The 12731-nt window shown below is 41.6% G+C and overlaps 1 protein-coding gene across 3 annotated transcripts; it reads right to left on the reverse strand.

Moving 5' to 3' along the window:
* Positions 1 to 2: 2 nt before the first annotated feature.
* On the reverse strand, positions 3 to 12479 carry LOC308288396 (uncharacterized protein). Of its 3 annotated transcripts, none has more exons than XM_080729829.1 (6): positions 12377 to 12479; positions 10255 to 10762; positions 9064 to 9139; positions 7293 to 7371; positions 3633 to 3750; positions 3 to 2569 (listed from the first exon to the last, which is right to left on the reverse strand). In XM_080729829.1, the coding sequence occupies exons 2-6, from the start codon at positions 10720 to 10722 to the stop codon at positions 2219 to 2221; spliced, it is 1092 nt and encodes a 363-aa protein (XP_080585955.1). In that variant the 5' UTR covers positions 10723 to 10762; positions 12377 to 12479; the 3' UTR covers positions 3 to 2218. The 3 variants fall into 3 exon arrangements, with proteins under 3 accessions (XP_080585955.1, XP_080585954.1, XP_080585956.1); XM_080729828.1 differs by having other exon boundaries at positions 12254 to 12380; XM_080729830.1 differs by lacking the exon at positions 12377 to 12479 and adding an exon at positions 11286 to 11364.
* Positions 12480 to 12731: the final 252 nt, after the last annotated feature.

Here is a 12731-nt window from a genome sequence, read left to right on the forward strand (position 1 = left end):
TGTGTTGTTTCATCGTCTTTGTTTTTACGTTTATTGGATAAACAAAACAACTGCCCTGGAACAAAAGGAATGATGAAAAGTAAGTAGAAAACTTCCTTTCAGAAAGCAGACATCACATTTATTTTCATCTGTATAAAACGTCACAAAGGCCATCTTTCTGAGGATAAATCATGAAAAACAAATATATGTACACAAGAGTTAATCAGTGAGCTCAGGTTTTATATTGTCTAGTAATGTTGATCGATTTACAGTATGCTTTGTTGCACGGCAGTGTCGCATACTGAAAACAAGATCTACAAACTTACGAGTTGCGATGTGACACGTGAGCTTGTAGATCTGCTATTTTTGCAAGCAACACTGGCACGCTACCAAGTATAATTAAGGGAGCTCTTTGCCCATTTTTAACCATTATCTTCATATAATTGTTCCTCACTAATGCTCATTATGAGATGGCACCATTTCTGTGAGCTGTGGACCATTCACAAACCTGCCTACCAATGACGTCATCAGTAGAGATTCCAAGCTAAAGGAAACTAGCATTTTGAAATAGAAGCCATAGTTTTTACATCAGTGAAACGTGAAAAGTTTGAAATCTTGTTTGAAATGACCACCGTTGATGTCATAAGTAAGCAGGTTTCTGAACTGTCCACAGCACACGCAGAGTGAATAGACAGAAATGCAACCATCTTATGAGCATTTGTAAGGGTCAATTATGTAAGGCTAAAGTTGAAAATGGGATAATTGCTCCTTTAATGTTGGCCAGAGGAGAGCGTTAACAGGATGTGGCAGGCGATTTGCCTTGTGTTTTGTCCCCATAGCCAATATTGTGTCAAGAGTGCGGGTCAAAATTAACTGATTTGCAGCCACTGTCACTGTTGGGGCTCGTCTTCCCACTGTGAAGGAAGGAGCACTAGTCGCTATACAATTGAACATTTGATTCATGATTCCTGCGAGGCATACAGATGAAATATGTGTCTTTGTATTTTCTATAGTCAAACCATTACTATATATGGTATAATCAATATGAGGTAGAGGAATCCTTTCAAACGCCGAAATAAAAACCGGTCAAAGAAGTAACAGTCAGTGGTGCACGCTCAAAGCTGCCCTTCCAAATTAACGTGCATTCATTTACATACCTACTGTATGTGTATTGTGTTTTCAGAGCAAATTATTCATGCCATAATTCCCTTCTTAATCACACCCAGTCTTTTTTGTTTCTCTTTTTTTTAGGGAATATATTTGATAAAAAGCCCTCTGCCAACATAGTATCTGTATTTGTACTTACGATGAATTCTGAACCAACTTAAATACAACCGATGAAAGCTCAAGCAAGAAAACCACGTTTACTCAACCCGGATGCCTTCATGTCCCAAGAACCAAGGTGTCCCAGACTGGTGGATGAAACATTGTAGGTGCAATGTATGCTCTTCAATCCATCTGGTCCCAATTCAACAGAGAAGCTTTTACTATTTTACTGACACCCGCCAGCACAAAGTTGGGAACTCCACCCACCCGGGTTAACCCACGTCAAACCAGTGCACACGTTAGCTGCAGATAACAAAAGTTAGATTTATGTTTGCTTGAAAACATGCTATTTAAAGGCCAACAACCTTTAAACTTAAATTCAGCACTGTGGGAGCTTTTCTAGGGGTGTGTATAGTGCTGACAAGCCTCCATGCTAGTTAACACTGTACTGGGATAAGCCTACAGCAGATACTGTAGCACCCACACACCACCCCAGCAGTCTGTAGGTATTATAAGGGGCCACCTAACCCTGTCCACAGAAAGCATTTTTTAGCAGAGGGGCACTTTGGATATCATGTCTAGAGTGCTTCTCACTAAGGAGTGTTAATTGACTCCCTCAACATTCAAACCTATCAACCATTGCTGTACTTGAACATTGTGTCTGCACAAATAGCCAAGCTTAAGTTCTTCTCGTACAGTAGTTGTAACGATTGAAAATCAGGTCATAAATGACCGGGTTGTCAGACACCGCCACGAGGATCAAAAGTGACAAAGATCAGATCCTCCCCAAAGGTAGCTTGAAGCGCCCAGGACACACTGCCCCCAGAAAATGGATGCAGAGAGCACTGAAACGCTCCAGCGTGTCTTTACCATATACAGTAATTGCATGTCACTCAGATGCTGCCAGCTCAAGAAACACTTTCTGTGAACATGGCCCCTAAAACCCACTCACCAACCCAGAAGTCTGTAGTTGTTACAAACCACTCTCACATGTGCTGTCATCTCCCACAGTTCTAGGGGCAATGATGCTCTCTTTAGCCTGCAAGAGTCTCTGAAGGCAGGGGGAGCTGATCTTGAAGGGCAGGGCTCCCTGTCTGTGAGGCGACTTTGGGCCATTCTGTAAGTCAGTGGTGGAAGAGACGACGTTATCCTGCGTCGCTTGGAGGACGCGGCTTGTGTGAGGCGTAGCAGCGGTGGTCCTGCCCAGCAACCATCTGACCTGGGCGGCTGAGAAGGAACCAGGCACGGGGCCAGCCGTCGCTCCAGAGGCCGCGGAACACGCAAAAGTTGGAGAGGATGGTGACTGGTTTGCAGTTGTATGGTGCTACAGGAGAGGAAGTTACATCACTATTATTATTACAGTTAACAATGAATGTATGCATTCTCATCCAGAATGGCTGACATGAACATTTCCTGCTAGTCTTCATTGTTTCATTGTTAGTGTTTTACTATTGCTTACTAAGGCTGTGTTGACCAAAACCAAACTTACAGTATGTACTTGTACACACAAGACGTACTTGAACACAAGGAGCATGTTCTTTTACACTTTTTTTTTCTAGTCACATAATCCTTGTCACTTGTTCTCATATTTTTGTTTTGTAGACTTGTTTTTCTCGACTACAAATATTAAGAATGTGATTTAGATCAGTGGTTTGTAAACTTTTTAGCTCAAGACGCAAAATAGACATTTGCCTGGGACCCAAACTAGTGAAAATAGCAATCTACAAGCTCACAATGCGTCGCTTCGCACAGCGTTGTGAGCTATTTTCACTACTTCTTAAAAATGTGTTGTCTAATTTATGGAATTTCTTCGATTTTTCTTTTATTTATTAATTAAATTGCTTTTTTTTTATTCATGAAAATCTTATCTTTTGGAGGAATAGTTTTTGAAAATGTTTTGAAATAATAATAATTAAAAACTAAATGTAGGAAACAAAAATTAAGGGACCCATAAATATGTCCGCGACCCACAAATGAAGTAGAAGTACTTTTGGAGCACGTCTTTCATTTTGTTTCAAACTGAATTCTGGGAATCACAGACGACGGGAGCTACCACCAGAGATTGCCAAAAAGCGGACTTAGGCCGGGAACACATTTTAGTGTATTACAGTACATGTACAGCAACATATTCGTTTTTTGTAAGTTTTGAATTTGTTTTTACTTTATTCCGAAAATTTAGGTCAGGAATAAATGGGTTAATGACGCAATAATGCAGAAAATTAAAAACGAACAAATTAGAAGTAATAAAAACATTAAATGAAAATAAACTATTTTCTCCGTCCTGTGTTATGCCCAAACTGTTTGTTCTTTTGTGATTGGCCAATTCGTTTTTTGGTAGGATAATAATTCACCCAAACTGGTGTAATTACTTCTTCTTTTTCTTTTACCTTTTGTCTCTTAGCTGGAGTGACGTCATCTGTGTGCTGGTCTGCGTTGGGTTTCACTTGAGGGAACCAGCTGTGAAGCATGGCTTCCATTTTCAGAATGATGTTCAGAAAACGTTCCCTGGAAGACAACAAGAACACGAGGTGATGTAACCGGTCTAAAAACATCTTAATGGCAGATTAACAGACCAGAACGGCATTCAGATGATGGACTGAGGGATGTTACATAAAACCTTTAAAAAACCACTGTGTCGACAACATGATCACTCCTGCTGTAATCTGATAGGTGGACGGACAACGTGACTACAATGATTAAATAAATCAAATCCTAGAAAGGGCAGAGAGGCTGGCCAAGTGCGTGTGCACGCGTGCATGTCTGTGTGCATGTGTGTGCGTGCCTGTATTGCTATATTTTTTGAGGCCAACAATGACCCCACAAATATAGTAGAATTCTAGAAATGGACATTATGAGGACCATTTCCCTGGTTCTCACAAGATAAATTGCTGTTTTAAGGTAAAAAAGAGAAGAAAAAAAAGGTTTTAGTCTAGGATGACTGGAAACGATTCAGCTTGGGGTTAGGATTAAACATTTAGAGGTCAGGCTCACAATGATGCTTGTGGATCTGCTATTTTCAGCTTCAGGGTTAGGGCTAAAAATGGTAAAAAAAATGTAAAAATGGCATTAAAAAAATTGCCTAATGTTGATGTCCTCACAAGTATGGTAAAACAAACGTGTGTGTGTGTGTGTGCGTGTGCGTGTGTGTGCGCGCGCGCGCGCTGTCTGTGTGATGTTATCTGCGCTCACATTCTCCGCCGACGGAGCACATGATGCTATTGAGAAGGACATGCAGCAGAGCATGGTCAGTTCCACATGAGAAATGTGACTACAGTGAACTCACACACGCTCTCACACATGCCAACGTCACACACGTAAACACACACATGCTCCAGCACACACGTGTGGCGGAGGGGGGAGGAGCGTGGGGAGGCCTCTGTTCATTCATTGGTCTATAAATAGCCCAGTAAGCTCTGTAGCGGCTGTGTAGTGACCTGCTGGATTTCAAACCGTTTATAATCCTCCTCCTCCTCCTCTGACGCCACTGAGTTACGGTTACACTTACACTTCAGTTATACTCCCACCGCACCGCAGTGTCGCTCGCCCCCCAGAACTAATCTACTAGTAAGACGCCTCAGGAGAATTGGCAGGGCCTCGCCCTGGCCAGTGATGTACACTAATCACAAAAAGGATTTACTTGAATTCGGTCCATTATATCTCCCCTTTAATAATACCAATTTGTAATGTGTTTTATATAATTTTTATCGTTGATTCGTCACCTTTACATTGAGGTACAGCTTGTAAGCAAAGGGCATTCGAGGCATGAGCTACACAGCCAAACGTGTGGGTAGCGCCGAACAAAATGTTGCCAAAATGGCTTGCAATACTGTTCTGCTGGCATTTACTCTCATTTTGGACAAGCTGTGACCATTTACATACTAGTAAGACGCCTCAGGGTGACATCTGGCCAGTGATGTATATCGGACCAGTTACCCATATATGCATGATAGTCAACAATGTGATGTCAGAACATGCCCATATATGGGCATTACCAAATATGGTAGTTCCCAGATAAGCGCTTAATATTGATGACATTGGGACGGATATATGGGCATAAAACGGACAAGGACGTAATTAATTTGCAAGTGTGACTCGTGATGACATCAGCGATATCCATATATGGTCGCAACTAATCTGCGACCTACGGTCGCAACAAGCTAACAACCCGTCGGGTCAAGTGACGCCGTCACGTGTATAAATGAAAGACTGATTCATAGTGTACTTGCCAGTTGCGCTCCAGCTTCGTGCACCGAAAATAGCCAATCTACTGTACAAGCTTGTAGATCTGCTGTTTTTGGCATGCGCAGCGATTATAAATCAGGCATGAGCTCTATTTGTTTTCCAGATGCCACCTGCTGTAGGGGTTTAAGAGAACAAAGCTAGCCCTGAGAAGAAAGTTAACACACGGAAGCTGACAGAACCCTTGCTAAAAACCCCAGGACAGCGATCCACTCGTCCTAGACTGTTCACCCTCCTGGCCCTCAAACTAGCTTCTGCCGTGGTCTGAAGACTCCCCTCTTCAGACTCCACCTTAGCCCATAGCACTTACCGTTGCACTTGCCTATCCTCAGTGACCATACATGTAATTTCGATTTCGATTTTTATAGTTTTTACTGAAAATGTGCTTGGTCTATATGTTTTTCTAAGATTACTATTTCTATGCATTTGATGTATTGATGTATAACCTCGCTTATTGTAAATCACTCTGGATTAAGAGTGTCTGCTAAATGCCGAAATTGTAAATTGTCTTCTCCTCATCCCACACATCTGTGTCTGTGTGGGATGGAGCTTTAAAGATTCAGATTCTACGTTTTGTTGCCATTTAGCTGAGTAGATACATAGTAGATACACACACACACACACACACACACACACACACACATAATATTACATTTAGATGTAATAACATTTGTTTTGGGACTATTTTATTTTTGCCTAACTTTGGAGCTAAAGCTTTTTACAAACCACATTAAAAAGGTGACACATGTAAAAGATTTCCAGTAAAATGTTACATTAGTATTATTGTATGGTATTCATTTTCATCTATCTAAGAGGCTTTTAAGCGATGATGTAATTTCAGTCAGTGCTGCATTGAGTCCTAATTTGTTACAAGAACAGATCGATAGCAGACCAGACCCCGTCCACAGATGAACGCACATCATAATAGCTGCATTACAATGAAGAACATCTTGTAATTTGCTCATAGACTTACATTACTATTATATTATTGCTTGAAAGCAGATCAGTATTTTATTTTTTGTTACTTTATGATAACCAACCCTTATGTGAGCTATGAGGAAAGCTTGCTTAATTAACCTATAAATGCTTTTTGATTAAGAATTATATTTTACAACTTTAAGGGGTGCAAATATATAAGGGAATTATCTCTCTATTCTTGAGATATTTTGTAAAGGTTTCTTCTGAGCCTTTATTTGAGGCGCAGAAAGAGAGTAGGGGAGTGACGTGCAGCAAATGACGCGGACAGCTGGGAATTGAACCAGACTCACTGTGAGGCATTAGAGCACATGTGGTACGCAAGCTATCAGGTCGCCCCAGGGGCATTGTGTCAATAGGAAAATCTACTGTCCATGTAGAACTTGTTTTGAAATAACCACTATGATGGTTATTATGTTATCTTAGGTTTCCACAGCATCACCATCTATCTCATCAGCAACTGCCATCTTTTGTTGTGAAGTCTTTCCAAATCTAAAACATACCATTAGTAATTTATTCCATGTTTGTTTTCATAAATAGGAGACTCAGGCTGAGTTATTTAAATATGACTCAGTGACCAAAATAAACAGCCAGAGTTAATTTATTCTTATCAGGTTCTTGAGCTGTGTGGGTCCTAGACACGTACTCCTACAGTAATAGTCTTATCTGTTATGTAAAAGGTATCTGATCAAACTGACATGGATAAGGAAAAGAATAAATGCATAATAAAAGAGAAAGCGTACAGAGGAATAAAAAAAAAGATAGACGGATGAATAAAACTGATAAACAAAAGCAAACGGAAGAGGAGGTTTTGTGTCATCTATGTCATTTACCCCATGTCTGGATTCTGAAGGACCCCCATTATTCTCTGGATACGGTCCATTGCAACACTCTCCTGGAAACTGCTGAGACCTGTGGGGTTGAAACAGATCTGTAGTGACCACCAGGAGGCACGTGCACACTGGTCCCACGGAGTGTGAGTTTCACAAGGACACACTACAGGATATCTAGACATACTGAAAATAGCTGACATATAAAAATCTGCCCAAAATAGGGATCATCAAACATACATATCGTCACTGAAAACCTTGTATCTTCAAGTTCCAAATTGGTATGTTTTTTAAAGCCCTACTTCATTCAAAAGTGTCACACCAAAGTAGTGAAAAAAGCAGATCTACAAGCACACCACACCTCGCACCGTGAGGCGTTGTGTGCTTGTAGATCAGCTATTTTTACTAGTTGAAATCATTTTTAAAATGTTAAATACAAAACGAACTAAACAAGGTTTCCACCCAACAACGACGATATTCAACATATCGGACAGTCCACCTTTCCCAATAATGAAATGCATGTATTTAATTCAGTCTGACCGACCAGAAGCACGGACAAAACATATCCCCACCACCCATAAAAAGGAATGACCAGAAGGGAGATGTCAAAAGCAGAGGCGTGGATACCCCCCTTCACCCTCCCAACCTTCCAACCCTGCTAACATTACTAAACATTAGTAAGTAACATTACTAGCTCTATCATGCACAGAAAATCACAGAATCCAGAACACAACACTAGACAACCCTCCTCACAATGGAAAACTGAGGTCTAATTTATACTCACCTCACAACGGTGATGCTTGCCAAACAGATCTGTTCTTTTCGGCAAGTGACACTGTTGTACTACGGAGTAATAGATCAGGTTTGAAACCGGCAATGCGGTTGATAAACCAGTCCCTGTTTTTACAATTTAACTTCACACATTCCCTGCTCTCTTATGTGTGTTGCACAGTGAAATGAACTTATACCATATTTCACCAAAGTGACAGCTGGTGTTTCTCTCTGAAAGATGAAAGACTCTTTCATCTTTGTTCTATTCTTAAGTTGAAAGGACATTAAATGACTGCTCACGCCTTTTGATGCTTGTTTTGTTTTTGATTATTTTCCCTCAGGATGTTGCACAACATCTAAATGAACAGAAACCTTCATATAACTCTTTGATTACTAATTGAGGTGAAGAAATTATTCTGAACCCAAATGTTTCTAACTTGTGTAATGCCTGTTTGGGGCATGGACACGGTATTGTAGTGGACCAGTTCTGTAGAAGCACTCATCCGATCAGATTCTCACAAGAAGGGGCCAGGGCCCTTGGGTCCTATAAGCAATACACCCACCAAGTGTGAATTTGATCGGATGAACGCTTCTCGAGATATGCGAAGGACAGTCAGACAGTCAGAGATTCCTGGAATTCATAAAGAGATATCTTTGTCCTTGTCCACGTGCCAGATTTATGTCACAGAAACAGGAGGACATACAGTACAATGACATATTATCCTCTGCTTCATGCATCGTAGTATACCATGGTGGACACTTTAGCACTGTATCTTTAGCACTGTACGGTGGCAGAGCTCCATTCAGGAACCTGCCTGTGTGCACCAGTAGGTGCAGCTCATGCAAACACATTTACTATGCTGTGCAGACAACATACAGTGGTTCTCAAAGTGGGGTCCCCGAGGCATCAATTTGGGGTCCTTGGCATGTCAATGTTGGAGAACCTTTACCATAGTAAAGACAACTGTAAGACTATATATGTGAGAGCTGGGTTGGTACTTACGTTGAGAGTACCTCCCAGACCGAAGGCCTCGCAGGATGGAGGACAGAGGCTGGATGTAACACTGCAGCTCCATGCACTGTAAGGTAGAAGAGAACACATTCATGGTGCTATAACTGCATTAAGGGCTTTCAAATACCCCTTTAAATAACCCAAACCACAGCACAGCATTACTTGTTTTAAGCGTCTAAGAACTAGTACCTTGATGTATAAGTCACCTAATCCATAGCACTACTTATTTTAAGTACTATGACATAGTACCTTGATGTATAAATCACATAATCCCAGCAACATCTCTTAGCTGAACAGTGCACTGCATAATGACTGAGGACAGAAATAGTAAAGAGATGAAACGGGAACGATTGACTTCAGTCCATTAACCATTTAAACCCTCCATCTGACGGGGGGTCCCGCAGGGATCTATACTTGGTCAGCTCCTTTTTTCCAATACGCTAAATCTCTTTGCAGAAAGTAGCTGATCTACAAGCCGCATTGTGATCTTGTAGATCAGCAATTTTTGCCCATATTGTTTGCCCCCAGAATAGGGATGGTACGGTTTATGTTAACGTGTTTTGCCAAGTATGGAATTTCATTTGATTAAATAAAAATGTTCCTGAGCCATTCAAAAGTCTGACATCAATCAACAACAAGCTGTTTATCTTACAACAGCCGTTTATCTTACCGTTTGTCTTACTGTACTTCTTTACTTCTGTAAACCTGTGATGTGACAATAAATTCTGATTCTTACAAGCTTCTACTCTGTATCATCAAATGACACAGAGGTCAACACAACAGCCTTAGTCATGTTAGGGATAACTGTTTCAACTTACAGAAGTGACCATGTTTAACTCTATCAGAAAGTGACAAGAAAGAGTAGTGTATCGGGCTTGGCTGAGCATCTTTAAAACGAGGAAAGCTGGGCGGGGAGTGTGATATTTGTCATTGCACGTAGTCATACGGGCTGAGACGGCGCCTGTCAGTGAGGAAGGAATGTTGAGTGGGAGGACTAATACAGAGTTGATACATCCTCCCGGTGGGGGCTCCTCACTGGCAGGTGAGCCAGTAGGGTACAACACAACGACTAAATTGGGTCGAAACAGGGACTACTCTAATACGTAACTGGCTACTCTAAATCATAAAAGAATGGAAAAACGTTAACGAGAAAGGGATGCCTTGTAAGAGGACAACTCTCACCTTTCGTGAAAATAGTTCTTTATCAGTGTTCTCTGATTGAGATGTTTCACAGTGTCCGGGGCTTTTCGCTCGCTTCCTCATCTCTAGAGGTTTCCCAATAACTCCTGAAGTGCTCTTCAAGGTCCTGGAAGGTATCTGCTGACCAACACGGGTCGTATATCCCTGGACTGGACTGGCCCAGAAGTTCTGTTCGGAGACAGGGGAACTACAGTCTGACTCAGTGCCGTTACTGCATTCCCTCTTAGGCCTGCAGCGGAGGCCATCTTTAGAGTCACTGTCATCGTCACTCTTGTCAACGGATCCAGCAGAGCGGACACGGTTTCTTGGAGAATCCCGTAAGCATGTGGTAGATGTTGGTGGAGGTTGTGCGTCTGGATGTTGAGGGCTTAATCTGTCTGGACTGCAGTCTATGTCGTCCTCATCACTGGCGAGCCAGTCAATGGAGTAATCCGAGTCTGACGCTGACATCCTTAATGTTGTCCCTTAGACAGCACACTGCATCATGCACCTGCAAGTTAAACACAGGCTGCTTAAGAATTTGGATGAATTCTTCTTGTGCATAATAATAATAATAATAATAAAGATGAGTTGTCCTCCTGTGTCATATGGTCTTTTGTATCTGCCGACTGCTGCACTTTTTTTATTGTATGACTTTTGATGAACCATTTGTAAAGGAAAGATGTAATAAACAAATGTTAAAAAAAAAGAAAAGATGAGTTGTCCTGTGGGCTCATTACTAAATTACACTCAACAAATCAATAACAATGTAATATGCAACAATGTAAATGGTTTATGTACATAGCAGCTGCTTTATATATAAGTGAAACATCTATCTTATTTAGCAAGAAAGATTGCCAATTTATTGTCAAGTTTGTTTCTGGTCAGTGGCCACAGACTGTTCCAATCCAGAAGACCAGAAACAACCATATAGTACAAATACTGTTCTCATACAAAACCACACCTTGTAGACTACAGTACAGTAGTAGGCTACAACAGTAGTACAACAACACTGTTTCAATCCTGAACCATACCATGTACAAAGACTGCTTCAATCCAGAATCACCACATGTAAAACTACTCCAGTCTAGTAGAGCCTACACAGACGGTCCCAATCCAGAACCACAGAACAATGACTTACACCCAAAACCTCAATGGATTAACATTTAGGTCTATATGTTTTATCATGTTCCACTGATTTAAGGAAACACCTATTAAATCTATATTGAAACCAGACTCTTATACAAAAATATAATAACATAATATAATAATAACATTTTCTCTCGTTTTAACGACATTTAAATGACAGCCCGGACAAAAATGAATTCCATAACCGCGACAGCAGCTTAAATAATAGCCCTGCACACAGCATGCAGTAGGCTACGGAAGAGGCAGCAGCTCTATTATGTAAGAAGAATGAAAATGCTTCCACACACACACACACACACGCACGCACGCACGCACGCACACACACACACACACACACACACACACACACACACACACACACACTAGGCTACATAATAATACGCGTAGAGGCTACATAACAAAAATAAGGTCTCACGTCACATGGATTATATTCTGTTAGCAATCAATCAAAGACAAATAAAAATTAACGCCGATTTACAGCCACGTTTGTTACAGCGTTCCATGTGAAACTGTGAGCTGCAGAACTTGATCAGACAAGCAAACATGAGTCACATTATAGCCTAATCTCTTATCAAATCTCTTATTACGCAAACTACACTTTGCGTAAGAATAATTTGCCTGATCTTTGAGATTCGATAGAAATGGACCGGGTCACATATAGACCCGTATAGACTACTGTTGTACTGTATAAATATGTGACCCGGTCCATTTCTATTTCCATTCTTAGGGTTCAAATTAAGGTAATCTCCAAAGCCAAAAAATAATGTCAGTTCGGTACCGGACGGGCTCTCCTCACATAACCTACATACAAGGTGTGTGTGCGCGTGTATGTGTGTGATGAGCCTACACTCACCCTTAAAGGTCCATTTGGTTCCATTACAGTCTATCTGAATTCTAAATAGTGAGTTATTCTATTGTGTGCAGCTAGGCTGCTGCTGCTGCCATCTCCTCCTCAGTGAGATCACTCAGCACTTACCGGCAGTGAACAACGGTGTGAAGTCAGGACATCCACTCACTGCGTGCGTGCGTGCGTCGGTGCGTGCGTGGCAGGCGCGCGCGCGCGCGCGCACAGACACACACACACACACACACACACACACACACACACACACACACACACACACACACACACACACACACACACACACACACACACAGAGAGAGAGAGAGAGAGAGAGAGAGACACAGAGAGAGAGAGAGAGAGAGAGAGAGAGAGACGCATGAGCGTGTGTGTGTGTGTGTGTGTGTGTGTGTGTGTGTGTGTGTGTGTGTGTGTGTGTGTGTGCGTGCGTGCGTGCGTGCGTGCGTGCGTGTGTGTGTGTCACATGCAC

Source organism: Nannobrachium achirus (assembly GCF_963921795.1).
Source record: "Nannobrachium achirus genome assembly, chromosome: 7".
In the NCBI taxonomy this organism is placed as follows: domain Eukaryota; kingdom Metazoa; phylum Chordata; class Actinopteri; order Myctophiformes; family Myctophidae; genus Nannobrachium; species Nannobrachium achirus.